General features: G+C 42.5%; 1 protein-coding gene across 1 annotated transcript in view; it reads right to left on the bottom strand.

Moving 5' to 3' along the window:
- Positions 1-21,116, bottom strand: part of SI (sucrase-isomaltase) — a 125,399-nt gene that overhangs the window by 3,219 nt on the left and 101,064 nt on the right. The window contains exons 72-93 of the mRNA XM_083613018.1: positions 19,667-19,873; positions 17,714-17,868; positions 16,504-16,672; positions 13,104-13,200; positions 12,879-12,991; positions 12,482-12,607; positions 11,483-11,611; positions 10,280-10,390; positions 10,024-10,086; positions 9,330-9,446; positions 8,576-8,660; positions 7,721-7,859; positions 7,239-7,372; positions 6,747-6,781; positions 6,533-6,649; positions 5,197-5,345; positions 3,840-3,924; positions 3,686-3,742; positions 2,323-2,447; positions 1,600-1,688; positions 970-1,019; positions 273-437 (exon numbers count right to left, since the gene is read on the bottom strand). Of these exons, the coding sequence (XP_083469144.1) occupies positions 273-437; positions 970-1,019; positions 1,600-1,688; positions 2,323-2,447; positions 3,686-3,742; positions 3,840-3,924; positions 5,197-5,345; positions 6,533-6,649; positions 6,747-6,781; positions 7,239-7,372; positions 7,721-7,859; positions 8,576-8,660; positions 9,330-9,446; positions 10,024-10,086; positions 10,280-10,390; positions 11,483-11,611; positions 12,482-12,607; positions 12,879-12,991; positions 13,104-13,200; positions 16,504-16,672; positions 17,714-17,868; positions 19,667-19,873 (2,517 nt within the window). The remainder of the gene's footprint in view (positions 1-272; positions 438-969; positions 1,020-1,599; positions 1,689-2,322; positions 2,448-3,685; positions 3,743-3,839; positions 3,925-5,196; positions 5,346-6,532; positions 6,650-6,746; positions 6,782-7,238; positions 7,373-7,720; positions 7,860-8,575; positions 8,661-9,329; positions 9,447-10,023; positions 10,087-10,279; positions 10,391-11,482; positions 11,612-12,481; positions 12,608-12,878; positions 12,992-13,103; positions 13,201-16,503; positions 16,673-17,713; positions 17,869-19,666; positions 19,874-21,116) is intronic.

Raw genomic sequence — 21,116 nt, 5'->3', positions numbered from 1 at the left:
CCTTCAATAAGCATGTGCCCACTACGCACCAAAAGATACAGACATTTCTTAGGCCGTTTGTGTCAGATATTAGCATCTCTTCTAGCTTGGATTTAGATTTGAAATCTTTATTATGAGCCTGTGTGCATATTTTGTTCTCATACCAAGCGAAAAGAAAATCTTAGAATATAAAGTAGAAAAGAATACTGTGTTGATTTTAGAGGACTGGAAATGTAAGCAACATGAATAGGAAAAAATGTTTTCACTAATAATTCCAATATTTTTGGACTTACCTGGTTTGCTGAATCATATTCTAGGGTAGCTGGTTCTGTTTGCCCATCATAAGTAACAGTAACACTTGTGACTGAGGATGTGACTCCCCAGACGTGCAGATAACCCATTCTTAAGACAAGGGCATCAGGTAGATTGTTGTGGACCACAGTGACATTCAATGTATTCTGAAAAATTGAGAAAAAGAGGCTGTATTTTTAATAAATGGACCCTAAATGCTCCAGACAGATTCCATCAGCACTCTCCAACTTCTAACTCAACCACCTGCACATGTGCAAGTAGCCTGAAGTTCACACATTTATCTTCAGCTTGCAAAGGCTGCACGTTGGGTGATGACATTTATGCATGAAACCTATCAAGCAATACAGACAAATCTTTCACATCATCTCTGAGCAATGACTGAGGCCCAAAGAGCTGTTTTTGGCATGTTCAAATAAAATGTGTGACATGAGTCTCTGTTAAATCTCCTCTGGTTGTATATTGTCAGCCTGGGAATCTCTGAATCCAGGCCAACGTTCTACAATGGAGAGATGCATTGTGGAGATACGTTTTCTGTGCATGTTTGAATTATATAGAAATTGTTTTATAAGGAAAGGTATACAGGAGGAATGAAAAACTTGAGTGCAAAAATGTATTTGTTGTTACAAGGAATATGCATCTTTTCTTAAATTATTTGGAGGGATAGGTTAATAAGCCTACCTGTGTTACTTGAAATGTTGAAAAGTAGTAGTTGGCAGTTTCATATGCATCTGCAAAATAAATATATGTATAAATATATATTACTATAGTTTCTCAGAATAGTAAACTAAGTTCGAGAATTTGCGCATTGATGGACAAAGCAGGCTGATGGGTGAACAACAGACAGAGTGGGCAGTAGCATATTGGAACGGGTTCATAACCCAATTTGACACCAATTTCATTGGATAATTTGGGCTAGTCACTTTCTTTCATTAAATTTTTGTCCTGTGAGAATAAAATGAGATAGCAGCACCCCATAATCTAATGAAGAAGGATGGGGTACCAAGTTCATACATAATAAATTACAGTGGTACCTCTGGTTGTGAACTTAATCTGTTCTGGAGGTCCGTTCGTAATTGGAAACCGCTCGTAACATGAGGCACGCTTTCACTAATGGTGCCTCCCGCTGCTGCCGCACTGCTGGAGCGTGATTTCTCCTCGCATCCTGGGGCAAAGTTTTCAACAAGGGGCATCTACTTCCAGGTTAGCGGAGCGCGTAACCCGAAGAATTCGTAAGGGGGACAGTTCTCAACACGAGGTACCACTGTAGTCACCAAATCTGGGGCCTTTCCTTTCTGGCAAGGCACTTACCAATTGTAATTCCATCATCCCAGTAAAGTTCTCCTCGGGAATTGCCATTATCATCCAAAGCAACAGTGAGCCCCAGAGGGTTCTTCCGGCTAGAAAAAGTACAAGAAAAGAAGTAAAAAACATTCCTCAGGAAATGCCTATCAATTTGATTTGATTTGATTTGTTTTGATTTGTAGCTGCAAAGGGCAAGGGCCACAGCTCAATGGTAGAACATCTGCCTTGCATTCAAAAGGACCCTGGTTCAATCCCCAGTCACTCCAGGTAGGAAACGTCTGCCTGAAGCCAGGGACAGCCACTACCAGACAGTGTAGACAGCACTGGACTGGATGGACCAATGGTCTGACTTGATATAAGGCAGCTTCCTATGTTCCTGTGTTGTTCCTAGGCATCCTGCATGGAGACGGGGGTTGGACTGATTGACTTCCAAGGTCCTTTCCCAACTCAGTAATTCTATGAGAATTCTGAAGACTGTCCAAGAAACCTCTTTGGCGGGTGTTGGGCTCCTGTGTGCCCATGAACCCTACTACCTAACTTAAGGAACTTCCCATTTACTGTGAAAGCAAGAAAGATCTGCAGGCACACACTGAAGGTCCATTTCTGACAAGTCAGCTGGTTGGCCAGTAGCTTAATGGCTGATCACCTGAGATCAACCATTCGGTTACTGCTAAAGCGGAGTCAAGTCTGCATAAAATTCAAGTTCATTCCATGAGAAATTGTACTCACCTGGCATTGGTAGTAATATCAGGCTCTTGCCAGGGGATGATGTAGCCACCCCGGATATGAAGATTTATATGCTCCAAGGGTGCATCCAAGTCCTGGAATTGTCTTCGCACTCCGATATATTTCCCCTACAACCATAAAAGCAGAACTTTGAAACGGTGCTGTCGAACCTATCAGATTTTCTCCTTCTCTGTGAATTTTACAAACAGGGAAATTCTGTCCTCTGTTTAAGCTGGGAAATATTCCCCATGGGCATCTGGTTGGCCACTGTGAGAACACGATGCTGGATTAGATGAAACACTCACCAAATCTAGCAGGCTCTTCTTATGTCTTCCTGTCCTTCACTGGGCTTCCATTCAAAACCAAACCCTCTATTTCCCACTTTGTAAAGGATGGGCACTAGCTGAGCATTAAAGATATGGTTCGGAAGAGGAACGTGCAATTATATTCCTCAAGATACTGAACTTTGACTGTGTCACCTATCCAGTGCTTTTTTCTGGGGGGATGCAGGGAGTGCATACCCCTAAACATTTTGTGAATCTATTTTGAAGAAACTATTTTTTTAAAAAAGTAAATATATATATAGTTTCTTCTCTAGCATGGTGAATCGTCAGTTCCATTGCTACCCCCAATGGCGGCCTCATTTCCTTTTCCGGTGTTTCCTGAGTCTCAGACGGAAGCAAGCGTTTTAATGTGTGAAGCAGTGTGAAATGTGGATGTGTGGTGTTTTACTGATGAAAGTTTGGCTTCATTGAGGGACAGTATTTCAATATGAGTAGGAAGATGTTAGCGCACACAACCTCATGTCAATGTGGAAGTGACTGTGGGCTGTCAGCTGTGTAACATGAGGTAATGTTCTTTGTACTTTTGTCCATTTACTGTATCCATTTCCCCTGATTTGAACTATAAAATGGTGATTTTCTCGAGTCAAAATGAGAGTACCCCTAAGCATTTTTTTTTAAAAAAGCACTGCACCTATGTATCCTTGAAATGATCCTTGAAATTAGTCTACTATTTGAGTTCAACATAGTGCTAAGGAGATTGTTCCATCAGCACAACCATTTTTATCTGCCGACAGAACAATCTTGCCTCTCCCTTCTGGCAGTTCTCCCAAGCACCCACCCTACCCCAGAGCAGACTTGGAGGAGCTGCAGGGGCTGCCTTGGGGGGAAGAGAGGGGGGAAATCCCTCTTGAGCAATTGCAAATACTTGAGCAAACTTCTGCTAGTGGAACAGGTTAGTTGATATCTGGCCCAGTGCCTGGAAGGAGCTAACCTGATTGGATAGAACATTTTAATCTTGCATCTAACTTGCAAGTATCACCTGATTTGAGGTTACTCTTGACAATATTTATTAAGCTGCTTACCGTGTGATAATCATACCACCGCGCATCTGGTATATAAGCATGTACTGTCACAGCACCCTAGAATTTAAAGAGATGAGTGTAAAATGAAGACAAAGCAGAAAATAGCATGCACAAACGTTCCATTTATAAGTGACAGTATTATTTAATGGCTTACTTGGTCAAGTACTGGGCTGATGAGAAATGCTGGGCCCCATAAAAATTGTTTGTAGATGTCCCATGTTGTTTTGTCACCCACAAACCTGAAGAAACACAGTAAACCATGGTTATTTCATCTTATCAGACTTGCAGTCTCAGTACATTATAAATCAATTCCAGTTCTAAAACATTGCCCAATTTTGTTATTTATTTTTTTTAATGGATTTCTCGGTGTAACGAGACATCCAACTGGGATGCAGAGTAGCTATTTCAGCTGATTTTCAAAAATAAAGAGTCAAGTCTTGGTACCAGTCCTCAGTCAGGTTTAGTTCCCAAACCTATTCATTTCACTGAAGCTTGGCAAGCTCACTAGATGGATGACACAAGTTATTGTACATGACTTCTAAAAACTCCAACAGGCTAATTCTAGGGGCGGGGGTGGGGAGATCTGCTCAGGGATATGGGAGAGAAAGTGAGTTTCTTAATTTCATTTTTTTTAAAAAAGTAGCAATTTGCATCCATCTACAAGGTGAATGTTAAAAACTGCAGCTCACTTTTCTCCCAAAGATAGGAAGAAGCCTTGCTGTGTTGCCAGATGTTATCATCAAGCTGTTTAGTTCCAGCATTGAAAGACTTTTTTAAGCACCTGAGTGAACTTCTTTTTGTTCTACCCAGCAATCCTTCTGCCAACAAAACAGAGAACTCTTGGTGGTTGACTGAGTATTTGGTTGTGATAGTGAAATAGTTTGGGCTGGCTGTAGGTTCAAGGGGGAAGCAAGGTAGTAGCTTTATATCCCTTTTGCCTCCACAGATTTTGGAGGAACCTGCCAATACTGGAAGAGTCTCATAAAGTGCAAATTAGGTGTGATCACTGTTAAATGTGAATTGAATCGTAATTTCTCCCTCATCCTTAACTGATGCTTATGGGGATGTTTGGGGATATGGAAGAGGGGAATGTGTAGGTTTAAAGCAGGGGTCAGCAAACTTTTTCAGCGGGGGGCCAGTCCACTGTCCCTCAGACTTTGTTGGGGGCCAGACTATATTTTGGAAAAAAAACACATGAACGAATTCCTATGCCCCACAAATAACCCAGAGATGCATTTTAAATAAAAGGACACATTCTACTCATGTAAAAAAACACTGATCCACGGGCCAGATTTAGACAGCGATTGGGCCTGATCCGACCCCTGGGCCTTAGTTTGCCTACCCATGGTTTAAACTTTAAAGGTTTGTAGCAATGAGTCCAAAGCAATAATTATGCTAAAACATAACCTGATATATTTTCTGACTTGGTGGGGAAGATGTATTGGTTTGTTGAGCCCATGACAAATTTTCACAACAGTATCCCCCACAGCGTGTTGTCACTTAACACTTACTCATGCAGCAAAGGACGGGCAACAGTGTCGCCGTTGACATGGGCATTATGCATCAATGTGTAGAGATAGGGTAGCAATCTGTAGCGTATGCTGAGCACATCCCTTGATATATTTACAAATCTTTCATCAAAGGAGACAGGATCTTGCCTCTGTAAAAGAGATAAGAAATTCATTCAGGCTGCAGAATATCTTGCCCTGTTCTCCCCCCCTCCCCCGGAAGAAAATCTCAGTAAGCATCAATCAAAAGGCTTTCAAATTTCCATAGAAAACTCACATCATTACATATAAGAGAATACAGGGCAGGCAACATATGTTGAGTCAAACAGAATAGCATAAGAAACTGGCTGCATTTTGTAGATTTAGTCTGAGTCTTGCTGCAGCCTGGGGATGGGGCAGGAAAGTTGAAAGCTATTTTGGATGCTAATCTCTACCTGGGTGAAACCTCTAGTAAAGAAATCCTTCTATCAACTGCCTTTGGAACAAAATACAAGGTAAATGAAATATTAAATGGAACATCCTTTGGGAATTAATTAATATAGACGATACTTCTATCTTTCAGCCTTTGAAACAACTCCACTTTCTGAAACCTGTTCTGAGTAAGCCTTCAAAGCGATGCACCCATCACTGACCCAGGGTCATTATTCCCTCCAAACTACCCATAGGTTGTGTTTGTGTAAACCACTAGGGAAATCTGTGTTTCTAGACACATGTGTGTGCTCCCCTGACTGCTGGCAGTGAGTGGGGACGGATTTGTTGTGCCTCCTGTGGCACATCAGACACATACAGATGCATGTTATATCAGTGCTGGGAGCAGGGGCAGAGCCAAGGAAGTTACACAGGTCTACAACACCGTCACACCAAAACGGTTTTGCAATGGCCTACAACCCTCCCGCTTTGGGCATAACTCAGAGCAGGGCTTTAAGTGTGGCTGCCCCATTTTGTGGAGTGGCACCAGATAGCTGCAATTTTTTTTGAATCGGTTAGGGATACACACAGAACCATAGCCAATATGTAATGTTGGAGAGTGAGTAGCAAGGAGGCAGGGATTCAGTCTGGCTTTTATTGCAAAGTTGAGCAACATAGCCTCTTTCTTCCCTTCACATGTCCACTCATCATTGCAGGGCTGAGAAAATTCAGGACTGAGAATTCATGGCTACACAGCATCCAGAACAGCTCACTGCTCTATTTTCATCAGGGAGGAATGAAAATCGGAGTAGGAAATCGGAAGAGGGGTATGTGTCTAAACCAGCAACTAACCATGCATTTTTAGATTACCAACAGTATTACAGTCGCTTTACTACTGCATGCAACACACTGCCAAAACAGGTAGACGCACCCTAGTTCCCATCACATTATGATTTCTTGAGAAAGTGTAGAAGGCTCCAAGTTCCATCCATCGGGCACACATTTCATAGGTTGTGTCATTGAAGAAGCCACAGATGTCAGCACCAGTCTGCAAGCATGGAAAGGGGAATGAGGTTAGAATGATCTCCGCCACACTAGATTATTCAAAAGTGTTTCAAAGATTTCGATCCAGGAGCAGAACTTACATAAGAGATTCCAAAGAGGCTGAACTCCATGATACCTGTCAAAAGGAAGCACAATAGGATTTTCTTGAGCAACCTGTCTCCTTAAAAGAAGTGACCAATGCTCTCAGGATCCTTTTTGAATGGTAATATAATGTCTCCGGTTTCTGCTGCAAGTACAACTGTTTGTGGGGCCAGATGGAAATCGTGGAAACTATGTTACAGTGCTACACATGCTCCTGGCATAGTGAATAGTTTAAATCATCCCTATTGGCTCAGGAACTTGGAGGAAAGGGGTGGCAGTGTAGATAGCTTGCACTGGACACACTGGTGGGACACCAAAACACACCCCATTATGGTTGAGTCCAGACACAGGTGAGGACATTGCCGGTAACATGATACAGGTGGCAAATGCTGGGAGCCACCACTTCAATTAAGATTCCATCCCCTTACTAAAAAAAAGCAGAGCAGACACTTTTGTGGCAAACATTGGATAACGTTGAAGATTCCCCTTACCAATCACAGATTTTGTAAGCTGATCCCATCTGGCATAGTTATCGCCAAGCCAATGTCCTACCCATCGTCCACTGGAGGGATAAGTTGAACGGGTAATAATGATCCCACGTTCTTTTGTGGCGTTGCGCATACCACTAATAGGAAGATAAAAAAGCACACATGAATATAGCGTTGCATGCTGAATTACTATGCTACTTAAAGATTCCACTTGGTTTGGATTTCAAAGCGGTTGTTGCAACTTCCCCTGCTCTACCCCACAACAACCTATAGCAATCTAAAGGGTGAGTTGTGGCACCAATGCACAACATCAATTTCACATGGACTACCATTCTGCCACCGCAAGAGTGCAAGGAATAATGTCGGTGAAAAAGTGCTAGCAAAAAATTGCAGAACGTGAGGTGTGGCACACCTTTACTGTCACAACACCATCTTGTGTAAAGAAAGCAGGATTTCCAGAATATGAAACAGGGAAAACAGCTTACTAGTAAGTTGGTTCTGCTTGAGACCATCCATACAGGTTATGTACATCATAGTGTCTCACAGGTGTTCCGTCAGAGAGATGCTGTTCAGTATCCATGCACAGCGTCACAAGATCCAGTCCTCGTTCTCTTAAAACCAAGGCTAATGAGGAGACAAGGTAAGACCACACAATGAGGTGGGCCATTTTCAAAGGGAATGGAACATGTTAATTTTCTCTTAGAACGAAGGATATATATAGTCCAGGCTGCAGCAGCAAAAATGTCTAGGGCAGCATTTCCACATATATTATCCCCTTCCCTCTTATGTCCAGGGCTGGATAGTCATTTGCAACAGACAAATGACTCTTGCATCCATATTGGTTTTCCAGTTTAAATGGACTCTTATATAAGAGATAGGCTCTCTTCTATTGGCAGACAAGAGACATGCAGACTCCACAAACTATGAGAACCTAGAGGATCTCATCTGTATGTCAAGGCAATCAGTAAGGGAGTCTGCAGTTGTGTGGGAGAATTATTATATAAAATTTATTTAGATGTTTAATGGGACTTATTATAAAGGTTCAGAATAGATAACCTTACAAGGAGGAATTTATTTTTGAAATGAAATATTAGAACAAATGTAAAGTTTCTGGTATTTGTTACACAGAGGTAACAAATACGTTAAGTGAAACTAGATGTAAAGCAGCTGAGCATTTTTTGGTGCTTGAATAACACAAGTCTAAGTTAGCGAGATGTAATCTCAAATCCTCTAAAGTGAGTATTAAATGAATGAATGGAAAGCCACAGGACAAGGTTATTATTCCTAATTTAAGTCTCACTGATCCAAGGGAACCTGTGTGTTTTAAGAACTACCCTTACCTGGCATATAGGGAGGTTTGTTTAAATCTTGATCCCTGCAGCCACCAACAGCTCCATCAATGAAGTTGGATGGTTCATTCATGTCCTAAAATATAGTTTGAAATTCCAAAATATAAAAAATAGCACATTTGGTAAATGCTGGTGAGCATCTCCAAGCTTCAGCTCAGAGCAGAAATTGACAAACATTCACCTCAAACACCTCCCTCCCAGTTTGCATTCTCTAAACCATATGCCCCCAGTTAGCTTCACTTTTCCGTCCAGTGGAAAGATTAGTTGCACGTTGGTGGACATTAAGAAACAAGCCTGACTCTTTCCTTCTCACTCTTCCTTGCTGTGCAGTAGTGTGCTGAGAAACCTTGTGATTTTTTTTTCTTCCCAATGGCTACTCATACTACTCTAGGATGTGCCAGGTCAATTGCAAAGGAGAGGGGAAGAGCTACACCCTCCTGGGTTGGAAGGAGGGTATATTTCTGAAGGGCGTGGAAATCACTTTCCAAGCTTTATGCATGCTAGGGGTAAAGTCCTACATCTTCTGGCACCCTTAACAAACTACAGATCCCAGGAATCTCCACGAGTGTGAAAGTCATATAAGAATGCTTTCAATATATGGTGAGGCTGCGCTACTTAGGAGCAATGCTAACCCCATCTGGGAGTGGCAGGACCGAATGGAGCAACAGACTCAACCATTTCTGAATGGGGATATAGAGACCTTGGACTGAGAGGCAGCAGGGAAAACTCAGTATGTGATACTTACAGTCCACAGCCCATCGTATTTGAGTACATTGGCATGATAGTCCACTAGCTCTCTTTGCCACCACTGCGATGTGGAACTGCGCAAGAAATCTGGGAAAGCGACATAAGCTCGGTACAGCTGATAAAAACACAGAGCAAGGAAGAAAATTAAAATATTTCCATACCACCCCTTTCACAAAGATTCCAAGGGGCTTTGCAAAACAAAGTAGAATACAAATATAAAAATAAAGAAATTGGCAGCATGTTCAAATATTACGTGAGGAAGCTGGGAGAAAAGAGCTTTGAAAACTGGTGCCAAACAGGCAACTCTAGGCAGTGAAATTCACATTGGACCCCCACCCACACCCACCCACCTCTCTCTCTCTCTCTCTCTCTCTCTCTCTCTCTCTCTCTCACACACACACACACACACACACCCCACAACAAACACCTCACCTGAGATGACTGGGAGGAAGCCTGGCAAATTAAGCAACTCCAGTTAGTGCATTGCACTTCTCTGCTTTGACAAACTATATATGTTAAACTCTAAAGAATAAATTCAATCAAAGAACCCTGTTGTGGGCATATGCCATTATTGTTATGGGCCACAGGAGGTTTTGAAAAAGAAATGATCAGGACTGAGCTTTCCGTAACCACTGAGAGATAATTGAGGAAACTGGGTTTTGGGTTTTTTGGTTGTTGTTTTTTTAAAGTACCTCCAGTTGAACTTCCAAACTTGCATTCTCATCGACTGTTACATTGGGATAATCTGGCCACACCTTGTGGGAAAGGAAGAAATGTAGAGTTAGATGCACTGAATTCTTGTATGCATTTGGAAACAATCTACGCTTTTATTTAATGAAGAGTGACTCCATTTAGGCTGGGTAGGAGGGTGCATAGGGGCAAACTATCCTTTTCATCAAATTGAATTTGGGTTGTGGCAAGTAAGGCAATGACATTTTGCAACAATACCTTCGCCCATGCAATGTCTGAACTGTTGATCCATTTGATAAAAACATCCTCCTGAACACCACTTGTGAAGGTGTTATATGGTTCAGTTTCATTGCCTGATATGGCTGGATCCTAAAGGAAAATCAAAAATACTTTTACTGTTACATTAAATGAGCAGTGCTAATGCTTCCCAATCATTCATTCATTCATTCTGCTCTGTACATGACATGACTTCTTCCACACCTCCCAACCTTTTTGGAGGATGCAGGTTTTCAGTCTGAGTTTCTGAAAGAATGCAGTGAGTGATGCTAATGGAACTCTTTGTGGTAGAGAATCACAAAAACAAGATTATCTGTGGATAGCAGCATGACCTCTGATGGAAGGGAAACCCAGAGCAAGTTCTCATCCAGTTATTTCAAGGGATTATATAGAAGGAGTTCCTTATTCAGCTTTTGCGTAGTTTATATATTTCACTCTGATAAGTTTTGAGGGGCATCGCCTCTCTGTTTATCAGATCCTGGGGAACAAGGAGTAGGTGAAAGCTGTTGCCTTGATGACTCCTGAAGCTATCTGGCCGTCCATGGTTGGAAATGAGATACTGGTGCAAATGGACCCTTGGTCTGACCCAGAACCACGGTTATTATATTGCCAGGACTGGTAACGCAAACTATTCAACAGAGCACAATGAAAACTGCATATTATCCAAAGTGCATAATGATAGCTCAAGAAAGCTTGAAGAACTAAGCAGGATGGCAATGAGCCTTGAACATACTGATTTTATTAGATAAAGCAAACAAAAGCTGGTTAGGACTGGACAATGGCAAAGCACACCACAGGTGGATTGGCTCCACCTGTGTACCATGTAGACTCAATCCTCCAGCCCCCACAGCCCCCCACAACCACAAATGGGGGGCATTCAACTCTACCAAACCCCACGGGCTGCTACTGATCAGGAGAGATTGTGCAGAAGTTGGATTGGTGTCATGAGGCAATGATGGGCTTCATGAGAACCAATAAACTGAAACTGAATCATGTTGAGACAGAAGTGCTGGGAAGAGACAGTTCCCAGGGTTGAGTAATTGAGCAGACTGCCTGTTCTAGTGGGGTTGCACTTCCCCTAAACGAACAGGTACATAGCTTGGGTGTACATTGAGGTACTGGACCAATAATGCATGCTACCAGCATTCCACAATGGTATCTTAAGAATGATTAACAATTACTCACCAGGATGATGATGTACCTTGAACCCTCTGATTTTATTCGATCAACAAAAGCTGGAAGATCAGAGAAGTTTTTGCCAAGTGTGAAGTCTAGCTTCCGTTCCATGTAATCAATGTCTGTATATTGGACATCCTGTGTTAAAATAAAACAGCAAAGACATGTGTGAAAAATAAACTGAAGACCTGGAGATGATTAATTTAAAATAATCTCAACATGTTCAAGATGCAAAACACAGAAAGCATGGACTTTCAATATAAAATATGCCTCAATACAGTTAAGAATGTTCAAGTTCAGATCCATATATCCAGAAGCATACTTGATTCTGTGAACTGCCCTGAGACCTTTAGGTATAGGGCAGTATATGAAATAAATAAATACCCAAGATTCTTTCAGTGTGCATCTACAGCATGCATAGTGTGAATGGGGCAAACAGGTGTGTCATAGATACATCAGTGCCGTAGATCATATTTTTGATAAGATTATCATATATTCTAGGGTTGGACCAAACAATTTAGCCCCCACTTTTTGTTGTTGTTTTATTAACTATTAAAATTCAAAACTACAAGGCAAATAGCAAACCCATCAGGTTCAATTTCAAGCACGTCTAAATGACATTAGGAAAGTTGAAGGGCCACTTCACAAACTGAGCCATAGCTAAGACACGGGCACCTAAAAATGTAAACCTTAAATTTTCTGAGAATGTTTCATTGCTTTTTAAAAGATTTTTAAAACGGTTTTCACTTTGAGATATCACTGGGATAGAGAAGGGCAAAACTGTTTCTTTGCTGACCTTAACCATACAAATTAGGTCTGTGTCTCTTTCCTCCACTCTTTCTTCTTCCCTTGGTTTTGTCTGCATAGAACTTTGAGTAATGTTTTATACAGAACTCAGTTGGGATTGATATAGTCCTGATTTTCTGAATCATTTTGAAATCTTCTTCCAACAAAATAATTATCGATTGGAATCTGAATAGCACCGGATCACAGCTGCAAGGCACTTACGTAGGGTATTCTAGCTGCCCTCATTGCATCGTACACTTCGGCAACCTCAGACGTGTTTTTGTACCCATAGCGGCAAAGCTGGAATCCCAAGGCCCAATAGGGTGGCATGACAGGCCGTCCAATTAGCTGCAATTGAAGAGCAAATCATAGATTTAAAACAAAAGTGAAATAGGAAGAGGGGGCACAGAACAAAAGTAACATTTGGTGGACTCCATCCCATTCTGGTAGCGCATAAGTAGCCTCATGAAACAATTAGGAACTCTTGCTGGATGAACTCCTTCTCATCAAAAGATGTTGTGTGTTTATACTGAGCTGACATGTGGAGAAGCCTCCTACAAGAAACTAATATCCTTTCCTGGATCATGACACTTAATATACTAGAGCAGGTGTATCTTACTGCAGTGTATTCCTGAACCACTTCTTCTGGCGTCGGCCCCAAAACCATATAAAAGTCTAGAATTCCTCCAATCGTGCGATATGTCAGAGCAGGTGTTGGCTGGAAGGTGACATCTGAAAAATTCAGAAGGAGGAGTTGGGAATTAATAATAAATTGCTACAGTGACAAAGGCAATCGTGGGGTTTTTTTTTAATGCATACGTATATATAAATGTAATTCTTTTACCCATGGCATTGCTGTTCAGCAAAAGAACTCCATGAGCACTGCCATCATTTTCCAGGCCCATGTAGAAGGGGTGAAAGCCATAGGAGTTCAGCTTGTACTGTAAGAGACAAAAAAAAGCAAACAGAAGAATTTCATTTCTGCTGCAGCAAAATCCTTATATTGGTAGAAGTGCCTCAGTCCTTCTTAATAATAACCCTGAATAACTACAGATAAGTGATTGATGAAAACACCTTTGCAATTACAACACATTTCCAGGCCTAGGCTGAACACTCCCCCTCCCCCACCCCGCTCCGATAGAATATCAGGAAAAGACACAACCCAGCTGAGTGGGATCAAATCAGGCCAATTTATTGAAGTGGTTTGGCATAGGCACTGGGTAAGCATTTATTTCTGGGCTGCCTACCGGAAATGACATCAGAGTTAACCCGGCAGCACGGATCCCTGCAGGGATCACTGTCTCTCTCGGAGCGCTGAGGCCCAGGTCCCCCATCTGGGCATATGGACTGATCCCTTTAATGGGATACCCTATTTCCGGAGGGGAAAGCAAGGGTACCACCCCTCCTCTCCAACCAAGACTAAGGTTACCTAATGCCTAAACTGCCAAAGTTGTGACAATTGCTACAATGTAGGCAAAACCCCAAGGCCATAGCCAATTCGCATGATAGGCAAATTTCTACCTGGCCCCGCTAATAACGGCAATCACCACAGCCATAGCAAGGCCAATTTATTGTTTTGTAAATGCAAAATTAAAGGAGTGGGTGAATGGGTTGATCAGAGGGGAAAGAGCTGGTATGGGCTGTTTAAATTCCCCCAAGTGGACCAGAGAGAAGCCTGACTTATCTTTAAGTACTGAGTGCTTTTGGAACCTGTACTCTGTTTCCTTGAGACCATCAAGAAAACCACTCCTTTCTTTTCATTTCTTATTGAAGGTGCTCTCAGGGTTTAAGTTTAAACACAGTGACGATGATTGAGAGCACTAAGCTATTTGCTGACTAGACTGAAAGAGAAGCCAACAATGGAAAGAGAGGTGCTAAGGGAATGACAAACATAATTTATTGTCACAGTCTGGAAACCAGCAGCACGAGAATGCATCTTTTTAAATGGGCAACTTTATGCAAATTTGTGTACATTTAATGCAGGGCCATTCATACCCAAAATATTGAAATGACTTGCTATTTTTGTTCCATATATCTCATTAGTGGCTGAGGCTGTTGTTGTTATTCTTGTTAAAGTTTCTACACTGCCCTTCCTCCAAGAACCACAAGACAGTTTATAATACAAGAACACAAAAATAATGAACAAAAACTATACCCACCCCTGCTTAAAATGCCATAGATTGTTTAGTTAGTAAAAGGCCTGGGGAGAAGAGGAATATTTTCAGCTGGTGCATAAAGATGAGTCTCTCTGGGGACAACATTCCACAAACGGGAGGCCACCACAGAAAAGGCCCATTCTCATGTTTCCACCCTCCAGACCTCTTGTGGGAGAGGCACACAAAGAGGGGCCTTGGATGATCACAGGTTCATATGGGGAGAGGTGGTCCTTGCAGTATTGCAGTTCTGAACTGCTGAAGGCTTTATAGGTCAAAACCAGCACTTTGAATTGGGCCCATAAACAAACTGGCAGCCAGTGCAGTTGGGCTACGATTGGCGTTGTATGTTCAAACTGTCTTGCCCCGATGAGCAACCTGGCTGCTGAATTCTGCACCAACTGAATCTTCCAAACCGTCTTGAGGCAGCCCTGTGGATAAGGTGATGCAGCAATCTAACCTAGAGGTTACCAGAGAACAGGTGACATACTGTATTTTTCGCTCCATAAGACACACTTTTTTCTTCCTAAAAAGTAAGGGGAGATGTCTGTGCGTCTTATGGAGCGAATGTGTGGTCCCTGGAGCCGAATTGCCCAGGGTCAAAAAGCAGATCATGCTTCTTCTTTTTTGAAAGAGGGAAGTGGGTGTTGAAACAAAGCCACTGATCGTTTGTCGATCAGGGAGAGAGATAAGGGACACTAGAGATAAAGGAGGCTGCCTGGGAGGGGGGAGGTAAAGACAGCAAACTTGCAAAGGGGGGAAACAGGAAGACTAAAGCAATAAGGAGAGAAATTAGAAGAAAAGGAGGAGCAAAAAACTGCTCCAGCTAAGGAAAAGACACTAAGGCAAACAATAGGGAAGGGAGTGTTGAAAGGAAACAGCTGATCGGTGGGATCGGAAGAGAGATAAGGGACACTAGTGGGGGCTGCCTGGGAGGGGGTAGGTAAAAGCCCATGGATCCTCAGGATTTTTACATTGGGTCACCCCAAATTTACCCCAAATTCACCATCAGATCACATAGCATCTCCATGGCTACAGCCCACACCAAAAAATCTCACACCCACTGTTGTGTGGGGCCGCAATGGCGCAAAAACGTGTTACAAAGCACAGATCCACATGGATCCTCAGGATTTGTGCAATGGGTCACCCCAAATTCACCATCAGATCACATGTCTGTGTCCACAGCATGAGCCACAAAAATCATATGTTCACTGTTTCGTTCAGAATATTTTTTTCTTGTTTTCCTCCTCTAAAAACTAGGTGCGTCTTATTGTCGGGTGCGTCTTATGGAGCAAAAAATACGACAGTTTACGCTATCTCTGTCCAGACAGGGACACAGCTGGTCTACCGGCCAAAGCTGATGGAAGGCATTCTGCACCATCGAGGCTACCTGATCCTCAAGCAACAGTAATGAATCCAGGAGTACCCCCAAGATATGTACTTCAGGAGAGTAACCCCATCAAGAGGCAATGTTTCATCCATCCAGGGCAGCACATGTCTAAGGGAATACCATAAGAGCAATTCCTCAAGTGAATGGTGAATGGCTGGAAATGAAAGGGTATTGAACCTCAGACTTTCTGATTGCAAAGCATATGACCTACCCCTGAACTATGCTTCCTCCCTGCTATACCACACTGATGTGAAATCTCTGCAATCATGAAGATTTTGAATAGCTGAGCTCTGGCTCTGAAAACACCTTTCAAGACAATGTTCTGCAAGTGCAATCCACTTAACCTGAGGATAAGGCACAGTGCATTAAATATGACTTACTTCTAAGTAGCCATTGTCAGGATTGTGCTATAAGTTCCTTACTCTCCGATATCATTATTGTATAGAGCAGATCAAAATATTCTGCACTCCTGCATTCTCTCTCTTTCTTTCTTTCTTTCTTTCTTTCTTTCTTTCTTTCTTTCTTTCTTTCTTTCTTTCTTAATAAAAATGTTTTACATTCTTAAAAACTGAGAAGTTTAGCTGTTTAGGAGAAATGAAAAATGCTTCCAGATTTCCTTATTGGCAATGGCACTAGCTAGGAAAACAGCAGTAAGTTTTTTTGGTTTCGTTTGTTTTTTTAAAAGTAGGAGCAGTGCTTACACCAGGTGGCTGATCTTTTGTGAACATTCCCCAGGTCTGCCAGTTCATATCCCTCCGGAACTGAGTGTGCTCAGTTTCTCCAAATCCGTACACATATTGTGATGGTAGGCGAGTAGCAATCTGAATGAACATGTCACTAAAGGTGAAGCCCGGCACCTGAGAATTCCAGCTGCAAAAGAAGGATGGTTACTCCGTATCATCGTATGTATAACTCATGAGAAAATGGAAAGAAAATAAGACAGTAGGTGGTCTGTTTTCTCTTCAACAGAATAAAAATATCCCTGCCGAACCACTTATGGCTAAGAAATTTAAAAGGTGCAGAGCACAGCAGTATTTTCAAAAAAATAATACTGTAAGAAGTTGTTAATGGTCCAATACCAGGGGTTTAATGCTAAGTTGGATAAAGTTTTCCTCCACATGGGTGATAAAGCATGTTTTACAATCTTAGCTCTTGCCTATTTGTGAGCAACAGGATGCATCATCTACCTGTGTGATGGACCAAACATTCCTAATGACTCAGAGGGGGTACAATAAAACAAAATAAAACCTTTGCTAACATTAAAATGTGACCTTCATAATTTTTAACTTTAGATCAGCTGTCTCTTCATAAATCATACACTTTCCCCCCAGAAATGATCAGACTTGAACTCTACCGAATGTCAAGAGTGTATACACATGAATTAAGCATAAAAACACCCCACAAAATTTACTCTTCATTGCTTCTTTCCTGGGACTCTAAGCACCAATTTGCTTTTTTAGATGTTTTGTGCCTTTCTCCAGAACACGCTCAGACTTGAATCTTGTGAGGAAAACTTTCTATAACTGAAGAGCAGTCACCCCAAGAGTGCAGCTCCAATTCTGTGCATAAGTGGTCAGATGCTGCATTCAGTTTTATTATTCTTGTTACAATTATTACTAGTATTACTACTACTACTACTCCTCCTCCTACTATCATCATTATCATCATTTTATATTTATTTATACCCTGCCTCAAGGAGGCTTGAATGTGGCTAGCTGTCATGATGGAATAGGTGTAATATATACATGTAGATCTGGAAGAAATCAGCTAAGCTATTCTCTGTGAAATTTAACATGCGCTAGAGATCACAGAACTGACACTGCAACTGGGTATGTATGATACAATTGTGCCACTGACAAGCATGTGCAACATATCTATCAGTCTACCAATAAAAGCAAAGATTTCACCTACATCACAGTTCCTGTGCTTTTGCGTCTGATCTTTATGCCAAATGGGTTGTTGACAATTTCCACTTCGTAGAGCCGATTAGCTTCTGTGCTTTCAGGGCTGTTTGGGGTGAAGAGCGGGACTGGAACTTCGTATCTTCTGTGGTTGGGATCATAAATCTACGGAGAAGCAGCAATATTCAGTGGGTGTAATATAAGCTACATTTTAAGAGGTTTTTGAACCTTTACGTCTGTTGCGTGGTTTAATCATACAATAGCCTACTCGTTATAAAACCTGAGCACTGAAGAGGTCAGAGACAACCTTGACTGGGAGTCCTGGAAGACCTGCTCCCTTCCTTGAAGGCCTTTTCTCACCTGTCCCAAGAGGGTGGGGCCCTGGCTGGCCCCTGCTACAAAGGCAGAGGTTGCTGATCAGACTCTTGATTCTGTTGGCAGGCGGTGGGCAGGTGTTGTTGCTGTTTATATATATATATATATATATATATATATATATATATATATATATATGTATGTATATATGTATATATGTATGTATGTATATATATTCTTTTAGATGTTATTATGATTTAAATGGGTGTTTTATTTATCGCTTAAGACTAATTATGTATTTTTTCATGTTGCAAGGCACCTTGAGCATGGTTTTAACAATGGAAAGGTGCCATACAAATAAATTTATGCATGTATTTAATCTTAGTGCAGAGCTGGTTAAAGCATGGTGCACAAATCCAGTTAATCTGGGCGCTGGTCAGGCATGCCACTGTGAGCAAAGTGAAATGATAATGTACCCTGGAGTATGTCCCATATCCTCCATCAGCTGAGCTGAAGGGGGAGATGAGTAGTGAAAGGCAAGTGGTTTTCTAAAGAATCAATCCCTTCAACTCATTAAAGAGATCTAGGGAGGCATACAGAAAGAAAATAAAAGCAATAGTAAAAGCAACGCAGAATGCACAAACACATGAAACCACAGATACATGCAAATAGTATTTTGGTAAGTGTTTGCAATGTGGGAAGAAAGACCCTTGTTCCTTTTGTGACTGTGAAGTTCGCTAAATGAAACAGTTTGAGCAGGGTTGATCATTTGTCATTATTTGCCACACTGCTGATGGGTGTTCAGCAATATCTGGAGACACAGATTAACCACTCCTAGTGTTTTAAGCTCCCTTTTTTGTTATTAGGCTGAAATAAACAGTTTCGGTTCATTCCTAAGAAGCTGTATCTGTTCTTGGTGGAACCCAGAAAACACCCCTGAATCCAACAAGCCTTCTTTTGTCCAACCATATTGCAAATTCCTTGCTAAGTAAATGTCACAGGCAGCGGTGGAGGAATAATAATAATAATTTATTATTTATACCCCGCCCATCTGGCTGAGTTTCCCCAGCCACTCTGGGTGGCTTCCAATTGAGTGTTAAAAACAATACAGCATTAAATATTAAAAACTTCCCTAAACAGGGCTGCCTTCAGATGTCTTTTAAAGAGAAGATAACTGCTTATTTCCTTCATATCTGAAGGGAGGGCATTCCACAGGGAAGGCCCTCTGTCTGGTTCCCTGTAACCTCACTTCTCGCAATGAGGGAACCGCCAGAAGGCCCTCGGTGCTGGACCTCAGTGTCTGGGCTGAACGATGGGGGTGGAGACGCTCCTTCAGGTATACAGGACCCAGGCTGTTTCGGGAGCTGCTGGGGTGCCTGGCAAGCCCCCCATAGGGGCAGGGTGCACCATGGGGCCTCCAGAGTCTGCCTGTCTCCTCCCACGCAGCTGCACTACCACTGGGGGGGAGGCAGCAGATGGACCGTTTGGTCAGCATGGAACCTACGCGTGCCCAAGCCACCACGTCTCTCCCAGGAGAGACGCATGACTCGAGCACGCTACAGACTCTGCGGTGAGTGCCACCTGACATTTTGTCACCTCCCTCAGTGGTGACACCACTCTGTCCCTGGTCACAGGGGGATACACTTACCTTAAACTGCAGCATGTTGTTGTAATGATAAGTTACTTCCAAGTTAAGTAGGTCAACAGGTGGTGAACGAGGCCCATAAGGGTTAGGGATGCTGGTGTTCCTGCGGAGCTCAGCTGTCAAGCGCCCAGGACTGCTTTGAACGTTACTGGCAGAGTAACCATAATTACTGGGATAATAACAGTGTGGCACACCAGGGGTAGAGACAACCTGAAATAAAATATCATTTAATTTAGCAAATACTATAGGGCGGCACCGGTGCATTGTGCAAATAGTGTGGTTGTTTCATGGAGATTATATGGGGAAACGTAGTGATGTGTTGATATTTTCTCCTGCATCTTTCCAAACGTTTTCCATTAATGAATGAGAAACAAAATTCCATTGGAAAATTCTCAGTTAAAAGGAAGAATTCCCTTTTAGTGGGTGCATGCATCTCAGGCATCCAGCCCTCCCCCGCCCCCTTTTCATGGTTTGATAAAGGCTCAGGGGAAGACATTGGAAGATAAGCTCTCCTATTGGAGTTTTCCAGCTCAGGTAATGAAGGAAGGGAGAAAGGCTGTGCAGTAATGGGAAAACAAGGCAGAAGACAAGGGGCAAAATACAAGTGGTCTGGAGACACAAAACCACCAACACCAGCAAAACAAAAGAAAACCAAGAATCAGGGGGTGGGGGAATAGATCAAACTGAAAAGAGAAAAAGGCAAAGAGTGAGCTTAAGCAATTGCTGACTGAATTTGATGAAGGCAGGAAGTGAACTAGAGCGGGGATCGGCAAGGTTTACCTCGCCTGGGCCAGTTCACTCCAGCAGAGATCCGTCTGTGGACCGGATGGCGTGCGCCTGTGATTTCTGGTGTTTGTGTTTGCGCAGATGTGATTTTCGGCATCTGCGCATGTATAGACGTGATTTCCGGTGCCGCGGAAGCGAGTCCCCACACTCCGCTACGCCGGTTTAGCGCAGCAAGTGGGGACTCGCTGAACGGGTGGCTTGGTTTGGGGGCGGCTCGGAGGCCGGTTAAACGACCCTGTGGGCCGCTTGTGGCCCATGGGCCTTAGGTTGCCGACCCCTGAACTAGAGCATCATGAGAGCAGTCTACTTCCAAAGTGTTTGTTCCTGCCTTGACCAGAAGGCAGAACCTAAAACCAACATACCATCCCTGCTGGCCAAAGGGAAATGGTGTGTTCTGTTATATATATATATATATATATATATATATATAACACATGATGACCCAGAAGTATTTGCAACATACACAGGAAAAGCAGGATTTGCACAGGAAAAACTTCAGGGAAAAGATTTAAGGTGTGAAAGCAGCCCACCATAACTGCTCCAAGCATCTGCTAATGGACCATCTCTTAAAGGTAAAGGGACCCCTTACCATTAGGTCCAGTCGTGCCCGGCTCTGGGGTTACGGCGCTCATCTCACTTTACTGGCCGAGGGAGCCGGCGTACAGCT

Source organism: Podarcis filfolensis (genome assembly GCF_964270895.1).
Source record: "Podarcis filfolensis genome assembly, chromosome: 5".
NCBI classification, from domain to species: Eukaryota; Metazoa; Chordata; class Lepidosauria; order Squamata; family Lacertidae; genus Podarcis; species Podarcis filfolensis.
This window is presented reverse-complemented; position numbering and strand designations above follow the sequence as displayed.